General features: G+C 35.6%; 1 protein-coding gene across 20 annotated transcripts in view; it reads right to left on the minus strand.

The window, feature by feature from the left end:
- SLMAP (sarcolemma associated protein) overlaps positions 1-21,452 on the minus strand; it is an 86,381-nt gene that overhangs the window by 28,204 nt on the left and 36,725 nt on the right. For 5 of the 20 annotated variants that reach the window (XM_086470476.1, XM_086470467.1, XM_086470471.1 and 2 more), the window contains exons 3-13: positions 16,672-16,744; positions 15,278-15,314; positions 13,706-13,768; positions 12,200-12,295; positions 11,842-11,913; positions 10,844-10,984; positions 9,566-9,703; positions 8,119-8,287; positions 7,983-8,033; positions 7,368-7,418; positions 3,069-3,131 (exon numbers count right to left, since the gene is read on the minus strand). In XM_086470476.1, coding sequence (XP_086326602.1) covers positions 3,069-3,131; positions 7,368-7,418; positions 7,983-8,033; positions 8,119-8,287; positions 9,566-9,703; positions 10,844-10,984; positions 11,842-11,913; positions 12,200-12,295; positions 13,706-13,768; positions 15,278-15,314; positions 16,672-16,744 — 954 coding nt within the window. The remainder of the gene's footprint in view (positions 1-3,068; positions 3,132-7,367; positions 7,419-7,982; positions 8,034-8,118; positions 8,288-9,565; positions 9,704-10,843; positions 10,985-11,841; positions 11,914-12,199; positions 12,296-13,705; positions 13,769-15,277; positions 15,315-16,671; positions 16,745-21,452) is intronic. The other 15 variants (XM_086470486.1, XM_086470481.1, XM_086470482.1 and 12 more) reach the window with 7 other exon arrangements.

Consider the following 21,452-nt stretch of genomic DNA (forward strand, 5'->3'; position numbering starts at 1 on the left):
TGTCCCTCAACATACAAGTTTCAAACCATCTGAAAAAAGTTATACTAAGCAGCTTTAACTTTACTTGCCACCTGCAAGTCATAAGTTCATGAAGTTGAAAATAGCCATTCAATCCATACAAAAACTACTCCATTTTAGATAAATAAATTTTTTAAATAATCAAAAACTTAGTAAAAAAGGCAAAAAAGTGACTTCCATTTAAAATCATATATGCAAAAACCACAAAATGAGGAAAAAATAAGGATACAAATAAAGAAGCGTTAGATTGGAGTGAAAGACACGAAGCTAGCAGGGCACCAAATCTCTCTTTCATCTATACATCATCGCCATTTTTAGTAATAACTTATATCATATACTAATCAAAAAGAAGCAGCATGACTTTTGCTGTTGACATCACTGGTTTTCACCAGTGGTTGCCAAAAAAAGTTATGAAATGAGCAACAAGTGAACCGGATGTAATGATCAGAAAGTAAGAGACTTTCCAGATCATTCAGAGCAAGATTTCATAACATTCTGCAGATGTCATTCTGCAGGTTATTGGATGATATTGTGAGCCATATTCTGCTTAAAAATAAAAGTAAATAAAAAATACCTTTAAAAAACCTACAGAAGCTGGATTTGACAGTTGTTACCCAAGTTAAGCATTCAAGCTACATTGCAACTCAGATTGTAGCATCCTGTTAATTCTCCCTCACCAAAAAAATTCTAGCTTAGTACCTTGAGAGATCTTGATTGCTCTTAACTGATAGGCACTTCCAATTGCTTTATACTTCTGTAGCAACTGCTTGTATAGAACACTGGATTGTTTAATTATCTAATTTTATCTCTTGTGCTACCTTACGTACTCCACTTCCTTGACTCAAGCTGTTTCTCCTCATTTCTCTGCTTGTGCTTTCCCAATTTAAGTATTTCTTCCCCAGAACTGCGGAGGTGCATGCTTTCCCAGCTGTCCCAGCACAAACCAGAACCTTCTCTTCTAGACAAACCATATGGTTGTCTCAACTCTCCTTTCTTTTTAGATTTATCTTATGGTCTGCAGAGCCTATAGTTTCCTTTGCTTCTATCACAAAAGAGCAAACCCTACATAACACAACTTCAATGAGTGACTCCTATTTCTGGGATTTTTATCATATTATTTTTTAAATAATGAACTTGTTCCTCTCCCGATACCTAAATGTCTGGACAAAACCAGCATAGTATCGTACGATGAACTATATATTCTTTCTCAATATTGCCAATCCTTATGATGTCATTCTACATTTGAGAATTTCCTGCATGTCTTATAGTTCCAGAGATCACCAGGAACTGGAGTTTTAATTTTTCTCCCCCCTAATTCCCAATCCTCACTGCTGCAGAGAGCAAAGAGCAGGAGTGGGACTGAAGGGTAGCACTTACATACAAAATGAAAATAACAGATCCTACAGTTTGCAGATTTTTAACTTCATGATTTTGTGGAGCTTGACTAAAGGTATTTGAATTTGGGAAAGGCAAACTTTCAGTTCAGGAATAAATACAAGAGCTGCCGACCTGGAATATTTTTTTGTTCTTGATTAGATAATAAAAACTTACATTGTTGCAAAAATGCAGAATACTGAACCCTTTGAACTTACATTCATTCTGTTAAAAATGAGGCAGTCGATGCCTTACAGTGTCTTTACTCTAGCTTTCAATCTCTCAAGAAAGGGGAGGCGCAAGTAAATTGATCTTTATTTTACTCTGTTACTAGATCCTGATGGTCACTTACGCTTTTCAGTAGTGACAAGGCTGGTCACATTTAGTTTGCAGAGGTGATACAAATTTTGCTAAAACACGTTAAGCTAACATCCAAACAATGAAAATAGGCAACCAATTAGTCTTTGAACATCACTCAGTTTGTTCTTCATTTTCACTCTAGACAAAAATTATTTTTACTCAAACATTTAACCTCAGTTCATTTTCGTGTACTAAATAAAGTTTCATACAAGATCTTTGCAAAATTTAAAATTACTTTAAAACTTCAGCCTGACAGAAGACAGCTACCAGACATTCACTTTTAAAAATAAACATTCTTCAAGTAAATAAAGTTTAAATTTCTTAGTCTAACTTTAGCAGTATCCTGATATTCAGTTTATAGCACTGCAATCCGTATCACAAGAAGTGAAGTCAAACAAGTCTGTTACACCTCCTCATGGAAATTCAAAAGGGAAAAGAAAATCCAATGGGCATAACATCAAAAAAAGATACTGTCTTATTTCTGTTTATAAATATTTCTCCCTGCTCAACTTCAGGTACATAATTTCTGTAACCTCGGAAGTAAAAAAATAATTCTTAATGCCACAAAGGAGTTTTCTTTCAAGTTCAATAGCACTTGTCTCTCTTTATCCTAATGATATTTTTCTTTCAGTGGACAAAAAGTATTAACAACTTAAGTTTTTCTCTAATTATATATGTGCAGACTGCACTGTTTTATTAATCATTTTCAAAAGCCATTTGCTTTGAAAAACCTGTTTCTCATTCCCGAGTTAACACATCTTCCTAAAGATTGTTATTGCATATTTATGGTCTTTTTTTCTTAAACAAAACACATTTCCACATAAAAATTAAGGGTTTGTTTTCCTTTTTGTTCTTTGCCACAATTAATTTGAAGAATGTGTAAGAACTTTAATTATCAGATAAACTATAAATACATGAAATGACGAAAGGGCATCATTACCTTATCTCTGTCCTACTGCTGTCTGATGTTTGCTTAAACTGACAGTTAGGCTTTCAACTTCCTAATTTGTAACAGGTGAAAAATTTACACTCAGTTTTAAACATCATGTGGCAACATTACCACCCTTTTACTGGTCAGAGAACAATAATGGATTAACTGCTAAGAAGACACAATGGGATCATCCCTTTGCAAAAGCAAAGATATCCTTTTACTACTACAGGCATCTGCTTAATATCACAATGCCACAATTTCATGCTTAGAAAATTTCTGCTACTACAGAAATATTAAATAGTAGTGACAAATTCTGGGGTTTATCCACCTTTCCTGGGTTTTCTGTTGTTTTTAAAGTAAATGTGATGAACACTCTTGTACTCACTCTGACATTCTATGAACTGATGAATAAAAGTGCAGTCCCCTCCACTCTTTGAAAGAAAGTGCTCTAGTAAAGAAAGAAACACTTATGTTTACATTTTCTTATCATTTTCAAATTGATGCAACAAAAATTTGAAAGGTATATTAACAATATTTGTGTATTTACAGTGAACTTTTGAAATCTGAGTTAATATGCAAGCAGACAAGATGTAATTGAAATTATGTCCGAGTGATACTAGAAAATAGATTACTGTCTTGAATTGAGTCAGAAGAAAGAAATACTTTGATTTCAAAGGGTACTTTTAAATACTAAATAGCAGTTATTAAGCATAATAAAAAGCCCCTTACCTCAATAGAAGCAATTTAAAAAAAATGCGCCTTTATTTACAAAATTTAGTAAGAACCAAATATTAAAAGTCCAAACATTCTGCATTTCGCATTTGCTGTATTGCTCTTTCAGGTTAGGTGGCAACAAATGATTTCCACTAAATTTCCATTGACAACTTCATATTTTTGGAAAAAAAGATTAATACATATAAGTTACATTTAAATCACAGTAAATTTAGAATACATAAGATGATACACTACTGAAACATGCAACTCCGTAACACTGATGCTTCCCATTTGTTAATTCATAATCAGACAGGGATAACTGCAAATACCAAATCCAAGCATTGAAGAAATATGTAACAGGTATTTAACCTACGTTCTTCAGCATTTTTTTTATTAGCTTCAAAAAGGGTATTTAATAAGTTTTTCTTTTATCTTCATGTTTATTCTTCATATCCAATACTCACTTGAAATTAAAAGCATTTAAGTGTTGCTGAATGTCTCCCTCTACTTTTTAAAAGAGGTTTCACTGACACAAACAACAATTTTTGAAAGGGCAGTTCTACAGTAGAGATCCTAAAACTGGGCTCAATTCCCAGGTTTACCCAAGTGCTTCTGTGTGACCTTGTTCAGCTCCCATTCCATCAGAACCTTGCATCTCTTCAAGTAAAGGTGCTAACACTTCCTTTCTAAATAACTTCAAAATTTCTTTGACCTTAAGAGTCTAACACTCCAAAATGTCTGCTTTTCAGTAAAAACCAAGCAAAATGTGTACATTCTAACAAAATTGTTCAACTGTTAGCTTCTGATATCAGAAGCTTAGCTGTTAAGATCCAATATGTAATACTAAGCTTTACTATACTTCAAAGTTACTCTAAAAAGTAAACTTCTTTTGTAACCCACAAGGACAGGGATTTTAAAAGACAGCACCACGACCATAACATTTATTTTCCACATGTAAACTTTTTCTTTTAGCGTTTTTACATGATCCTGTAAGAGACTGTATACAAATTTCTTGTATCTTTATGTAATATATGGCTCACAAAACTTAAATATGAAAGCCAGGTGTGGTGCAACTCACTGAGAAACATACCACTTAGTGAAATAACTCAGTTCAACACAACCTTTATCCGTGGCTTGATGCATAAGCAAGTTACTCTCTTCTGCACCTGAACTTCTGTATGTGCAATGAGAGAAAATGAATGCAACGCCATCATCATCTTAAAACACTTCGATATAAAAAGTCTCTAGAGAGAGCATAACATGAGTTCTTAGTTCCTCTAATCAGAGTACAGCTCTTAACATTATGGACAGCTACAGAAAAAAGCAATGTAAAATCCTCATCCTTGCAATGGCCTATACGCCTATAAAAACATACCTTGAGGACTTGACCCAAAGTTTTGAGAGCATGAGACAAAAGGAATCTTAAAAAGCATACTGATTTTAGGTGGTTTCACCATTTTTCCTCTGACAGGGGGTGAGGGGGAAGGTATATATACTTTCATATACAAACAGAGGAAACTTTTTTATTCCCATACAGGCTATTTAGCACAAAAGGAAAAAAAAAATTTAAAAAAAGGATTTCTGACATCTGTCTCCAACTGTGATGTCTCTTCCTTACGCAAAATATCTACAAACGCTTTCACTGCCAAAGTTACTGAATCTACATTATAAACCTTAAATTCTTAGCTGTTCTAAAATAATGCAAAGCTACTCAGCAAAAAAAGCAGTAACGGTCTCCTGCTGCTTTCAAGAGAACAAAATCCAAAATCTGGCAGAGAAAATTACTGCCCATCTGTCATTATATGAGGGCTAGATAAAGGACAGGAAGATACAGAAATGCACAGACTGTCATGAAGAGAACACAGGTCAGCAAGCTGTAAGACACCAGAGAAATGTGGATGGACCAGGTATAGCAGAGATGCAGAAGAATGTGGTACAACATACAGAATACTGGAAAACGACACTAAAATATAGAAAAATAAAATAGTAAAATAGCATGGCACATGCATGACAAGAAGGTGATAGACTGTATAAACATAGATTAAAACTTGAAAGAGCAGTCATACCTTGTTTATATTCACAAAGAAAAAGAAATTGGCAGACAGATTCCTAAAACTCCCAGGTTTAAACACAAATTCTACTGTTACTCATAGGATGGAGGAATCTGTGTTTGTATGCATCCATCCAGGTGACATCTTGACTTATGCAATCCAAAATAAGTCAAAAAGAGATTGTTTCTTCAACTTTGACCAAAAAAATGAGCATAATTGATACAATGATGTGCTATAATCACATCAAAACTGAAATGAATTTTGAAGTATTTCAGACCATTTTACACTCAGACTGGTAAGAGGCAGCAGTATTTAAAAGACAAGACACTCTTATCAACAATTTTAAAACAATCAAAAAAGTGTTTGTATAAAAAAGATATTTAGTGTGATGTTATCAGCTGTTTCTCTACAAAACAATATGTATTTGGACTCAAAGCTTGAAAGCTTTTACTAAATGTTTCAGTTTAGCTCTAGGCTACTTTTGTTCACAGTATTGCATGTTTTTCTAATAACCTCCAACAACCTAACTTTCAAAGTCTTTTTTACAGTTTACATTCTTAAAATGAAGAATCACAATCCCTACATACTACCTCAGTTTCGCTAATGGAAGTTAACTATTTTGTAGAGTGGAAGATTTAAAAAAAAACATTCAAAGCAAACTTATTTCTTAACTATTCTATCAAGTATTAACAGTATGACCAACCTAAAATTATGCATCAGCAAGACGGATCAATCTAAAAAACAAAGCATGGCAATCCAGAGAACTGGTAACAGACATTAAATCTCCTGCCTGCTAATCTCAGTGTGCATCACAGCCAAACTACTACTTGGATTAAGGGAAGGTTTTTGTACAGTTCCTGTCAGTGTTTAACAGATCTTTCCTCCTGCTCCAAATAAGAACTGGACATGAGTTTATGCCATGATTAACTTTTATTTTACTATTGGTCTCCCCAGTTAAACAGCTCTACATTTATAATAAGAAGGTAAAAAGCTAAGAATTAGAGCACAGTTTTAAAACTGTTTAAAAAATGTATACAGTAATCCTTAAACACCACAAGTATTAGTTGAAACCACAATTTCTCTATATAGGTGCCCCAACCTTCCGACTAATGCTACCACCATTCCTCAGAGCTTTTGCTATCCAGCAAGACACAGCAAATGCTGAAGAAAGCTACATCAAGAAAAAATTTTAAATGAACATAAGAGGACAAATATATCTTCACCAACGAAATAATTTAGTGAATTCAGAATCATAACTGGAAGAATCTTTGCTATATGTGTTACTGGGCATATTCTTATCAGACAATTTTATGCAAAAACTTCAATTGTATGTTAAGACGCATTAGTTAAAACACTTAGCTTTAACCAATTGCGATTTTAAAAAAACCCTCATCACTTCAATTTGTATTTATTCCTGTTTTACATAAAGACATTCCTGAGCTTTAAAAAATTAGTTTCCACTAGTTATATATTTGATATACTCATTTTTCATACATTAGCTAGAAAAAAAATGTTTTGCTGACTTTACTTACCATACCAAATTTACTAGAAAAATGGTGTATGTCTGTGTTGCAAGGGAAAACAAAATTAAAAGGAAAAAAGTCAATGATTGTTTTCCACTTTTTTGTGTCACAAGCCTGACATCATTCAGCAGACTCCTACTGATTCTAGTGAGAGCCCAAAAACAAGCAAAAAAAAGAAAAAAAGATTACTTCCAAGTCTGTTCATTACATTTTACAGAACTTTTTAAGAACACCTAGACTGGAAGTCTAAGCAAAAAATGCTGATCAGAGGAGTGGACAAATCATATTTCATTTTTGAAGATAATATTGTTCAAAACAAAACTTTAGAGAACATTTTGAATTTGTTCAACTTCTAACATCAACCGTAAGACAAAAGGTAGCCTTAAGATACACTACCTTTCTCTGTGCTCCCATTAATTTTAGGTATGAAGTCATCAACTTGTATGCCTAGGATTAAGAAAGGGTATTATTTCTGGAACGAAGCAAAATGTTTTGTTTTGTTTTTTTTTTTTTTGTAAATACAGCATTGTGAAATGCATCTGGCTTTTCATACTGCCTCCTCCTCAGAATCTAATCTAATCAAACAAACCAGGCAAAATTTAAGGTGTTTTCCTGCGCTACAGATCACATTCCCGCTTATTCAAACGTATAGCAGTTACTATCACCCAAAGAATTCCTGCCTATTACATATATATACATTTTCAAAATCCTTTTTATATATATATATGTACATAAAAACCTTCAAAATCTTGGAGCTGATGGGGCACAGAGAGCTCTAAATTGAGCAACGACCCAGAAATCTGAAGACTCACAACAGCAGTGCCCTCTACCGGCGTTCTGTTGTGGCCACACGTCTTCCAAAGTTAACAAGCGATACCAAGAATGCACTACCGGGATAACTGTAAAACATTATTCTTCTGCCAGACACCTAGACTACAAGATTTTATTACACAAGTAATTGAACACAAAATCTGGGAACCAGCTTGAAAAAAAGAAACTGATCACACCTACCTAAGCTGTTGTGTTCTTTAAGAGTTTTCTCTTGAAGATGTTCTAACCGTACTGTAAACAGAAGTCCAAGAAAAAGATATTTCACAGATTAAAAGAAAAATAAATAATCAAAGTTTCTTCCCCACTAGTGACTAACCTTGTAAAGCAGTTAGCCGCTCATTGGTGAAGTCATTATCAGCCTGCAAAGCTTCTATTTTTGCTTGAAGCTCTTGCTCTCTCTCTTCCATTTCATCTATTTTATGCTGCAATTCCTTTTTCTCAGCCAGTCCTTTCTGCTGGATTTCGTCTTGTCTTCCTTCTGCTACCTGCTCAAACAATATTTAAAAAAATCCCCAAACAAATGAAAATTAACATGGAAAAAATTAACAAGATTTCCTTGATTTCTGTATTACTAAATGTACATAGGTAACTTACTTTGCTAGTCAGATAAAGAAAACTGAAATAATGCAAAACTTTTCTACTTCTATTTTTCTGTAAATTTCACTTCAAGCACAGTAACAGAGAGAAAGACTCTCAAAAGAGCTTAACTAGCATTTTACCCGAGGAACCTAAATTTTACAGGAACAGTACCAGAGCCCAAGAACTAAGAAACCCCCAAAGACTCCCAGCACATCAAATCAATCAAAACCCAAAAGCCCTTCTGAACGGAATGTATGTTGCACAGACCAACTTGATTGAAAGCCCCACCTTCTTCCTCGCTGGATTTCATGATAATACATTTCAAAGTCTCTCCTCCCTCAAAGCTAACTAATAAGTTTCAATTTTGACCCTTCTAAGTATACTCACCATCATCAGTGACTAATTCGTAATTGAGATACCAACAGCCTTAAGACCAGCAATTTAACATTTTAATTTGGAAACAAAAATCTTCTGAGATGCTGAACTAGGATTCAAAGAACCCAAGTTCAAATTCCAGTATTTATCCAAGACAAATGCAACTACTGTCTCAGATCTACATAGAGAACACTACTACCTCCTGCATATTCTACTCATCTAGATTAGAGACTCTTTGGGAACAGGCTTTATCACACTGGGATTATTTTGTTCTCCAGCATAAAGGACCTTTAAATATTAATATACTTAGATGTTTAGTTTAATAACAAACCTGATAACACATTCTTTCCCCCTGGAAGCTGAGCCATATTATGACTACGTGGTAGGCTAGTTATGTTTGTAACTGCACAGAGGCAACATAAAATGCAAATTTATTTCTAATTCTAGTTTTCATTCCCATTAACCATAAGATGTTTAGGTTAAAAGTTATTTGTCTATACAAAAGCAGCTGAATAAAGTTTTATACCATACATAATTTTATATTAAAATATATTGCAGCTCCAAAAATATGGTAACTTTCAAAGTGAATGAAAAAGGAACCTTTTTTGCAATTTACTTAACTGGTGACAGTTTCAACTACATTAAATGTAAACCAAAATAATATGTTAACAGTGATATGCATCTTTCTTTTATTAACTTGTTGTTTAAAAAGTTTATTAACATTTGACTGCTACATTAGAAATTAAATCGTATTTAGTTGTCCCATGCACTATAGTATCATCATAAGTCAGATGAAGTTCTTTCATTACCTTTAGCTTGTCAGAAAGATCTTTAATTTCATTTACAGCTCCATTGTACTTATTAGCTAATTCTCTTAATTCTTCCTGAGTCCGCTCATTCATTTCTTTCAGGTGAGTACATTCATCTTCTGTATTACTTAAACTCCGCTGTAAAACAGAATTATTATGCAATAAATAAAAAAAGAGAGAGACTAATAATCTACCAAACACTGAAGTTGATCTGTTTTTTCCAAACAGTTTATGTAACTAATCATATTTAACTGCTTTGTTCCTAATTACGGCTAAACAAACAGATCAAGTCCTCACAAAAACACCATCTATATAAACCTTTGTAACATTCTACTTAAAGAACAGATTAAACAAAACACCCTTAAACAAAAGTGCATTCAAAACCACATTATATAATAATTATTGAAGTACAACTTTCAACCAGGAGCCAATGATTCTTAGGTGTAGAGAGAAAAGTACGTGGCAGAAAGCACTCAAATCTCTTAAAGTAATATTTCTCCCCCAAGGGTCAAAGTAAAGAGGAAAAAGTTGAATAAACAGGTCAGAAGATTCTTCTCTTAGTACAGAATTGGAAAGGAGAAGAAAGCCAGAAGTCTTCATAAAACTCAACCATTAAAAAACCTATCAAGAACTATTACAATATAAAAAGGTGTATTTAACTGAAATCTCATACGGTTATTTATTACAGCACTACATGCATCGCATTCTGTAAAACGCATGAAGAGGGTAGAGACTTTGTGCACTTAAATAAGTCTTGCAGTATTTCTTGACCTAAGGGAACATAGCAAATAATGATAATGGAAAGAGAAAATAAAGGAAAATACAGTAATCAGAAACATTATAGGCGCAGAAATCTTATTTGAAGAAAGTGTCCAACACTTTGTAATCTTAAATGCTCATTCTGAAGTGTAATTTGTATGAGTGGTTGAGCTTATGTTTCCATAAATTTTCAAGTTTAAACAAAGTCTAACAGCATTTTTTCTAATGCATGCTCATCATCGTCCTCTCACTTATTTCCCATACATAGTAACATCTGTAAGACAGCTTCATGAATTTGGAAACTGCAGAAAAAGGAGGAGTTTAAAGAATAGTTTCTAATTAACTTCTTAACATTCTAAGCACCATCCAGTAGTAGAAATAAATACTATTACTAAATATATTTCAAGTGCCACAATACAACAAATACTGGTGTATTACAGGCAACGAAACAGGAATCTAAGTAGCAGCAGTTATAACTATTTCAGCATTTCCAGAAGACTAGGCATAAAACTTCAATACCTCCACTTCAGACAGTTTTCTGACCACTTCAATTTTCTCCTGAAGGACCCGCCTCAGGGACTCTTTGGCTGTTGTCTCATAGTTGTGTTTGTCTTCTTGTAATGCTATAAGCTCTTTTCGTATACTATCTTCTGTTTGATTCTATTCGTATAAGATAATTCAGATACAAAGATAGAACACAAATTAGTATTTTGCTGATTAAATACACTAGATTGTGCTAAGACCTGTTCTATTCAAAACATTTGGCAATTTCTGGTAGATGGGAAAACGTTATGGACAAATCAGTGATCAATGATTCGTGACATGACTGGGTGTAAACCAGTTATTTTTTGAAGCATATGTACAGCAGCACACATTCAATGATCAGCTTTGATTACAGGAAAACTATAGGGGTTTTTTTGGACACTGCTAAGACAATGTCAAGCCTAGGAGACGTACAGTTTGACAAACCAGAAACCTAAGAGGTCCCACCTGAAAGACCTCAAACAGGACCTGCAAAAAAAGTTCTTTCAATGCAAGTAGTTGAGAGGAATTAAAAATAAAATAAAAATAAAAATTTAAGGGAGGCATAGGTGGCCTAAACAACAATCAAGGCAGAGCCAAACTTGTTATTCTGTCTCTGACTATCAGAGAGCACATTGATAATGCCTTTTTTAAATACCTATTTGGAAATAACCATCCATAGGAAACAGGACAGAATAGTTGCTTTTCATCAGTAACAGAAATTCCTTTTCTGCATTTCACTGCATACATGTTTATATGCATATACAAAAGAAATCAGTTTGGGCTAAATAATGCTGAAAAATAGCAGTTTAGCTACATTTAAAGTGACTTCATGAAATACAGAACAGCTCTACAGTTTTCATGCTATTCAGATTATCAAAATTGCACAGGCTCATTTTGGAAAGTTTACATTCCTAAAACTAGCTGATTTCAAAACACTTCAAAAAAGCTATCTTTCAGAATTCCTAGCATTCAACTTTAAGTGAACCACTTACCTTTGAACATGCCTGTAATTGATTTCCCATAACCTCTAATCTTGATAGCAGCCTGTCTTCATCTATTAAAGCCTAGCGGAAAAGAAGTATCACCTCAGTATCAATGTGCTTTATGTAGTTCCAGTAGAGTTCTGCTTTAAAGCTTCAATTTTTGTGTAGTACTTACCACTAATAGTTATTTCAAACTGGTATACAATCACTAAATTTATTAAACATTAACTTTTGCACAGTTTAAGAGAACTGACATAAGCTTTTTATTCTTTCTGCTGCTTTTTTCCCCATTGTTTATAAAATAATAGCTAAAAATATATGCCAGTGCATATTTCAGTCCATAAAGGAAAAGGATGCCTGCAGATACCTGCCAACTGGTATCTGAAGCCTCTTGTGTGACAGCAAGTAGTCGCTGAAGGGTTGCCAGCTTCTGTTCCAACATTTGTTCCCGATGTAAGGCTTCCTGTGAAGAGAGAAGAGCATCAGTCAGTTCAGCTAAAACAACTCAGAAAAACAGAAGCAACAGAAGACAAGGAAACAAACAAAATACAAGGAAAAAAGGAAGTGTTAGTAGCCAATATTGTCACGTATTCAAAACTATAACAACAAGCCCGTCCCATTTTATCCATCCAAACATTTATTTAGATATTTTAATTAGAAAATGTTATCCTATAACCTCAGGTTCCTGAAAACTATCATTTTTCATGCATATATTGCACATGCTGTGTACCCATCATAGCAAGTTACTCTTTCCAAGACTTAAGAACACTGACTTCTGTCAATAATTTCAGTACCAAAGTTGTAAACACCAAAAGGCAGCTTGGCAGCTCCCGTGCAATGAGCTGTTCATCCTCAAATCAGGTCACAAAAGAAAATTGCCAAGCAAGAACGACTATATCTGTTTGATTTTTGGTTTACGACAGTAAGATAGAAGAGCATCTTTGATGAGCGAGTATTTGGCCTTGCAAGAAACAGCATCTGCCTGAGCTGCTTCCCGCTAGGTCAGCAAACACATATAGAGTCAGTATCTGTCTCAAAAGCCCCATCATTGATGCGAACAAATAAAAGTTGCCATTAGCAAACAAAAGCAGGCAAAATAAATCAGAACTATACATAAATTAAACCTAGACAGAATTTACCAGTAAGAAAGTTTTCATATCTTTTCCAGAAAGCTGATTTTATGATACTTTCTAAAGAGTTTATTTATATATATATTAGCACACGCTTTAATGTGTTGCCATTTTGCAGTCTAACTCTATTGTGACACGACACCTTAGGAAAAAACCACACCTATTAAATTTACACAGAAGCAGGCACAGAAAAGCTGGTGATGCCAATAAGGAAGAAGAACTGCCAGCATTGTCCCCTCCTTTATACTTTCCAATAGATACACGGACAGAAATATTTACACTTAAACTATATGCACCGATACAATTAGCTCTCGACACATTAAATGACCTCTTGTTTTGCCTTTCTCTTGTTCTACCAAAACTTTTATACACATACCCAGTACATCCACAGCAATGGACGATGACAAAAATAGTAAAAGAAAATTTGGTACAGTGAGGTAGGAGAGGAGAAAGGCCAGGAAGAGCAGGTATATAGTATTCAGAGAGCCTTCTATAAAACCAGGAGCTTTCATGTCTCTTTTAGAAAAGTCCCCCAAAAAGCAGTTCAAAAGTTTACATAGTACTACACTATGTCCAATTACAACATGTTTTACCTTATTTCACTACAGAAAAGGTAGTTAAATGCTTATCATATTCTGCTTTACAAAATGCAAGCCAAACAAAAACATACAGAGTATAACATACGTGTTTTGAACGAAGATCAAATATTTAGCCAAACTAAATGCTGTCAAGAGAAAACCCACCTGTAGATACTGTGAAAGCTGAAACAATTCCTGAGAATACATACTGGGAGTGTTAGCAGCAACCTGTAAAGTAAGTGAATTTAAGAATCAAAATGGTTTTGGGTTTCTCATTAAACTCAAATAATGCAAAATGCTTCATTTAAATCTAGACATGAAGGTAAACTTAAGATTATCTAATAATGGCATTTTCAAACACTTATTGTTCTGCTACTATTTATTCTTTGTTTTACAACAGAACTTCCCAACTCTGGACTGAGGCCCACTGTGTTAATATCTTTACATGTTCTTGAACCACTAAAACACTGAAGAGTTTAAGGCTTTTATTTCAGTTGAGATTAAACTGACCAAAAAAAAAAAAAAAAAGAAACAAGGTGGACAAAGTTGAAGCCATTCAAACCAAGGACAAACAGAAATCAGGGGCTTCCAGAATTGAAAATAAAGTCTCTCATATTCCAATTCAATGTCACCTTCAAACACACTTTTCAATCACACATTTCCTGCTGACGTAGTAGTCATCATCATCATCATTCCCCTTTACAAGTATCTGTTTCAGATCTGGGGAATGCCTGTATTATCCTAATCATAACTGAAACTGTTCTGGGCTCAGGAGAAAGAGGGGGGTTGTTTTGTGGGGTTTTTTTTTTCAGCAAATTTATTTATTTACTAAATCTTGCAGACTCTTCCTACACTGACATAATATTGAAGCTGTTTTTCACACAGGCGTACCTGCAGCCCTTCCTCAGTATTTCTGCCCTTGCCGTAGGTTCAAGCTACATATGCTGCTTTGAAAGCTCAATTTAAATGCAAAGTCTATGAATTCCTCGGGCTGCTGACTTCACAAATAAGTTGCCTTCATTTCTTGTAATTTTGTTCTTCACATTTAAAACTCTGATTCAAACCTATTTAAGTTAATCCTTCTTTTGAGAGGAGAGACAATCAATTCCTGATCATTTGTCTCAAGCTATTAACAGCTTTTCTGCAAGTCCCCCACATTATCAAAACTGACTTTAAAAAACTACAATAGACATTACTGACTCCATGACACTACAACAGGCGACTCTGGCTATACAAGAGTAACAGAGAGGTCTGGTCTCAATCTTCCTTTGGAACATGCCAGTGCACTTTCCAGCCTGTGCAGTGCAGTTTCTCCTCCATAAAAAACAAGATACAAGGACAACAGACCTCATCCAAACAGCAAATCACGAGCTACTCTCAAGTCCCACAGAACAGATCAAGTATCAAATCATGCAGTTCCCAAGACCTGTTAGTCAGTCAACCTGTACCTGGAAATGTAACCATCTTAACATCAATGTTTTTGATTGGTTTTTTTTTCCCCTCAAAACCGTGTTTCAGGTGCCATACTGCAAGAAGTCAAGCTACTTTCAATTACACACTGTGATACTGCATTACCTGCTCTACCTTAAATATCACTCAAGAAATTAAACTAGGTAAAAATAGGCTGTGGAAAACACATCTAAATGTAACTGGACTTCACCATTTCTTCATCTCTGTAACAAGTCAGAGAACTGCATGTGGCTGAATAAGGCAGAAAACAGCAAACTACTGAATTACCTTGTCAACAGGACTTGGTAATGGAGCATGGATAACACTAAAAAAAAAATTAAAACAATGAACACAAAGTGCAGAATAGCAGTTCAAAAATCCAGAAGATCCCTAATACTGTGCATTTAGTTAAGATGCTTTGTTTTAGGTTTATGCTTCAGATAAAAGAGTTAATATACAAATGTGCAAAACCAGTTAATACTATGCTGAGTGACGTTTTCAAAGTTACAGAACTATTTTCAAATTATAAATCCAAGGTCTATTCTAAAAAGTCTCTACCAACTTTTGTTTCAGTAACATTTCATTCTTTTAAAACTTATTTATTAAGATCTAAACCAATTTACATGCACAAAACAATAGATATGTAAAGAGAGTGGATATACTACTCATTTACAAATTCAACAAACTTGAGTGAAATAATATTTAGTACCTTACAGAATTTTGGACACTTTCACTACAGCAAATGTTGTGCTTGCACATGTTCATCAGAACCAAAAATTTAACACCATACATTTCTACATTATTAGGGCATGCAATTATATGGAAAGTTCCCCATAATAATTTATTTTGGCTTATCTTCCCAGAAGCAACAACACCCTAAAGCTTCATGCAAATATTTCTGGAGACTAAAGATAAAAGAATATTTAAAGAAGTGATCAAAAACATACAATTGCTGTGAAAGAAAGATTAAAACTATGCCATTTGTAATTGGCGCCCGGTTACTGCAAACAAAATGTTTAAAATTTTTGGGTTTAATACTCTGAAATTTTCTCCAGAGTGTGCACATATACACAGAACACCCTCTCAACACTCATCTGAGTTTCAAAACATTATTCCATCCAACATATTTTATGATTTCCCCCCCCCACCCCATGCCAGGCAAAGCTTTCTTTCATTGTGACACCAAATAACTGCACCACAAGGACACATTACTGTATTACTTATCTGAAGAATATAAACAGTGTTATGTGTACACAGAGACACCATTAACTTCGCATTAGTAGAGTCTACGTGAATTTAAAGGAGCAAAAAATAATAATCCCAAATTAAAAAAGAAGGAGAATTTGCTCATTTGCTTTCTTTTTCCTATATTCTTAAGTTTGTAGTACCCATTCCAGTACAATAAACCACAGCCAGTCCAAAAAGCCCAACCTAGTAAGAATTTCTTTATTCTTTTACAGAATTTTTTTATTCTTTCTTACTTGTCTTAATTTCTAAAAGTAACAAGCAAATGAGGTTTTTTTTTTTATAATGCCTGCAGAAGAACCATGCTCTCAGTTACTTCCTTTGCATGACCACAGGAAAATAAACTGTTCCTATGCTGATTTTAAACATAATAGCCATCAAATCCTCATTATATAGTAGTTTAATTTTGCTACACATGAATAGATACTTATTCTTACTCTGATCGCAATCGAGCTTCCATTCCATCTGGAAGAAACAGTTTGATTGTGGAGACTATACATCCATGGGTAACTGCAAAGAAACAAATACTAAGTCATCATGACTTGTTACTATTTAATTGTAAGCTCAATGGTTAATGTTACAGTAACCAAGTGAACTGTTTCAAGAAACTCTGAGACAGGCAAACAAGAGGAGGCATGAATGCCTTCTAAGACCAGCACCTGGGTCTGCCTTCTCAGACCGCCTCTGGAGACCGGGAACTTTATCATTAGAAACTTGAAGAGGTTTGGCTGCGTACTTAGTCCTGGCTGTGAATCAGTTCCAGTTCTTCCACATGCAGCAGTACCTACAAACTGTCTTTACTGCAGCAAGTGAAAAAAGTTAAACTGTATGTTTTGATCACACAATGAGGAAAAAGGAATGCATCTTACCTGCGCTATGTCACACGAATACAGAAGTATAAACAAAATAATGAGCTACCTTTTTGACAAGATTCCCATGAGCATATCCAGGGACTTATAAGGTAACACATCCAATTTGTGTCGCCAGACACTCCCTTCAACATCTGGAACTTGCCAAGTGATTGTTATTTACTGACACAAGGATCAAAAAGGGAATGCAGAAGAAGAGTATAGGAACCACTGAGAAGCACATCCTCCTGAACACCATGAGTAGCATTGTTCAAGACAACACATCTCTGTTTTGGTATGCTTGCAGTACACATCTAATGCACAGCCTTGAACAAGTGGCCTCTCATTTCAGGAGAAAGCTGGCTTCTCCAGGCCTAAAATCAAGATTCTTTGAACTCAAGAAAGATCCTAAGGAATAAGAGGAAGAAATGCAGTATTTGATTCTTACACCAAGTTCAATCTCCCTTCACAATGTTTCCCAAAAATGTTACTGATACCATTTTCAATAACATTGCAAACAGTCGAGTTACATCTGCATTTTTTTTTCCCCTTATCTGGTTCTATGAATTGGGAAGTACAAATTCTTTCCAGTTATGTGGAAAGAGAGCTATTGTTCCCAAAATACTACTGCAAGTTATAGATAGCAGTAAGTACATGCTCATCTACCATCTACCACTATACCTAAAGCACCCACCACCACACAAAGGCAAACAGCTGCTCTACTTCCACAGTTATTAATATCAGCAAAGCAGTTAATCTGTCTTGGGGAAAAAAAAAATAAAATAAAAAAAAGGACAATGACTGTTTTAGGACATCCGTAGTACTCCAGGGAAATGAGACAGGTCTTTGAGGAAGGTACCTCAATAGAATCTAAAAATACAGGAGAAATGATCCAACTAAACAGAGTTGTTCTTAACCTTTATTCAGTGTTAAAAGCTAATGCTTTGGAGAAGTATCCTCTTGGCTACAGCACCTTGTTTTTTCAAGCTGACCTGGCAAAGTATTAAATTTACATGCCAGGGAAGAACAACCAGGACCTCATTCTCACAACAGATTAATCCATGGGTTTTGGGGTCTTTTTTGTCTTTAGACTTAGGTCCCCAGAATTCACAAATTTATTCTTGCAAAAACATAAAAAAAACCCAAAACATTAGCAATATTAGCTGTGGCATGTACATGTGGTAACACACAGCTTTCCTAATAAAGAATCTTTCTGTAAGGCATAATGAAGAAATTAGTGATTTCAAGAAGCATTAGGGTATCTGAAAGGAAAGACCAACAGACAGCTTTACCTTAGGGTCATGTATCAGGTAGGTCTGCTGTGAGATTATGTAATTCTGAAGTTTTTCCATCAACACTCAGACTGAAAAAAAAAAATCTCCTAAAAGCTGCAAGAGCTTTATTTGTGTAAAAAAAAAATAAGGAAATAAAGGGGACTTAGCAGAGGGTCTCAAATAGACAGTGACTCTGAAAAGTTACCAAACATTTTGTTAGGTTCATAAAATAAAGATAAGAAAAAGGAAAAAAAAAAAAAAAAAGAGGAAAAAAACTGCACTCTGTCTTTTAGCAATTGGTTCGTTGTAACTGACAGAATAATATGAAAGCCCAAGGGAAAGGTAAAGCAACATACCAAACATTATTATAGCAATGACTGGACAAGATAGTAGTAATTGTTTAAATTCAAGTCTATATTATCCCTTTTGGGGAATACCAAAAAAAGAAAAGGCAGTAAAACGACCTCTAGTTGCCAAACGGGACTGAGAAAACCCTTCTCCAACCCAAAGGCCTTCCCTCCTCTCCCCGCACTCACCTCCCGGGCATCGGAAGGGGCTCCGCCGAGGGTGCCAGCACCGGCCGGGGGGCTGGCACCGGCCGCCCTCACCTCGCCCCGCCGCACCGCCGGGCGCTCGGCTGGGCGCGAGCGGCGCCGCCGCCAGAGGGCGCCCCAGGCCGCGGCGGCCTGCGGGGCACGGCAGCGCCCCCTGCCGGGAACCCGGAGCCCCGGCCTGCTGCCCCCGCACCCTCACCCACGGCCGACCGCGAACACAGTAAAAAACCCTATTCCTGCTCGATTTGCTCTGAGAAACTTCAGAGATGTGCCTCGTCATTCTGAAAGCCCTGTCACACGCTGCACCACACAACCCCAAAAAACCACTGAGAGCTGCCCTGAGCCCCGATGAGGGGTTTATGCTGCAAAGGAGCATAAAAACGGGAATAAAGAAATAATTTTTGTTTGTCTCAACATTTGTGCTTCATAGAGACAATCTGCAAATGCTGCTCTCATTTTTACTGCCACCTGTTGGTGTGATAAGAGCCACCGTGGCCACGATCGAAATGGCACTACGGAATAGCCTCTTGCTCCCCTCCGAGTATCTGACCAGCGCGAGGTTTCCTCACCTGCACAGCCTTTTTCAAACACCACGCAAGGGAAAAGATGTACTAAGAAAAGAAGAATCCAAAGTTGACTAGAACAAAGTGCATAAACGGCATTTGAGCTAAATCATCTGGTACTATTTGACCCTACTTGAAAGCTGCTGCTCCTTCCCACGCCAGGAAGTCACCACCAGTTAACTCTTGGAATGCACTGGCACTGACTGGGAAATTCAGGGAGTGCCAAAAGAACATAAACCACACTTCACACAGACAAAAGCACTGCAAGATGATTAAGACATAAGTACAGTATTAAGGAGTGGGAAATGAGCAGGCCTGTGTGCTTGTTAGCAAAGTAACAAGTGGACAAATAAGGAAGCAGGAGGGATGCAAACATTTCTCTGGGGTCTGTTAAGGACTTCAGCTCAGAATCAGAAAGCAGAGGAATCAGTGCTTGCCTAAGATATTCTGAAAAACCAAGTACTGAACGTGCCACTATTTTAATGAACCAAATCGAGATCACATTTGCAAGGAAATGACCAAGACACAGCCTGAACAATAAAAGTAAATATATTCTAGCAATATTTACACAATTCAGAATTTACTTAGGCAATGTAAAACTCTACCTATCCTGCCATTACCTTATAATTACACACAGCAAAATGCTGAAGTGTCTTGTGCAAGTAAGGCATTATGTAAATACAGAATGCAAAATGGTTTTAAAGGGAATCACTAATGTAAAAACTACTTTCATGTCCGTTTCATTACTAGATCAGGTTAACAGTAACATCTAAGACAACTGAAATGAACTGGTGAAAAAAACATGTTTATGTGCATTCCAGTTGCATTCATGGGTAAACACTTTAACTGTGATGCAGCTGTTTCATGCCCCAGCACGATGATACCAATCTTCATTCATTGCTTGGGGGAGCACGGAGAGGGAAGAAAGCAAACTTAGATGCTCTTCCTCATTAGCTAGCTCGACATATTCATGAGTAACATGAGTACAGCTCCTATGTTCAAAGCTGGAGGAGAGGAAAAGGAAGGCTGCACAACCTGATCACTCATTACATGAATGCCAGGTCACTGGGATTGTGTGTTGTAAAACTAGGATCAAACCACTGGGAAGAGTTACTACTGGCAAGAATTTACTTACAATGAACTTTCCCCAAACTAATTGCAAATAATTGCTGATAAAAACATGTGAACTCAAATTTTTCTTCAAACTAAATCTTAAAATAAAAATTGTTTTAAGTCTAAATACACATGAAGAAATTCAGCTCCTTTTAGCGAGGACAGCATCTCATCAAATGAATAGTTCCAAGTGCATTAAATAAAATGCATTGCTTTGATTTATTCCATGTACACCACCAGTACTCATAAGTATTTGCAATCACTTCACATGAAATAATATTTTAAGTAACTCCCAGACAATTCCAACTAGACATCTGGGAGTTAAATCTTTGCAACACCATTCCTGAGAAAAGTGAAACGTGATGTGACCTTCACACTCAAAAATACTATAGCTCCAGAAGCTCTCCATGACAAAATACTTCACCAATGCCATCGCTTAACAATGTTTTCTTTAAACATTTATTCATTGACCTTCCTCTGACACTTCAGACTTTGAGAACAACCACCTACCTGGCTAAAGACGGATAGAATTCAGTAACAGATGGAGCAGGCTTCGTCTTTTTGTTTTGTTCACTTAAAGCCCTTGAAAAATTCTACTGTACTACGGGTTGGTTTGTTGGGTTTTGAGGGGGTTACTTTGGTTTGGGGGAAAGTGTGTGTGTTTAGGGGCTTTTGTTTGTTTTTAAAAAGAACTTTACCATCAGTTTTTAAATTTAATATTATTATCTAATTTCATCCTTTCCTAATATATCGCTCTTTAAGGATAAGCTCTATGAAGGTCTTGTTCAGAAAAGTAGGAAAGCAGAAGAGCAGTGATGGCAGTTCTGCCATTTGATTGCCAAATCTGTGTTACTGGATTAGGATTC

The sequence above is a fragment of the Leptosomus discolor genome, chromosome 9 (genome assembly GCF_034619465.1).
Source record: "Leptosomus discolor isolate bLepDis1 chromosome 9, bLepDis1.hap2, whole genome shotgun sequence".
NCBI classification, from domain to species: Eukaryota; Metazoa; Chordata; class Aves; order Leptosomiformes; family Leptosomidae; genus Leptosomus; species Leptosomus discolor.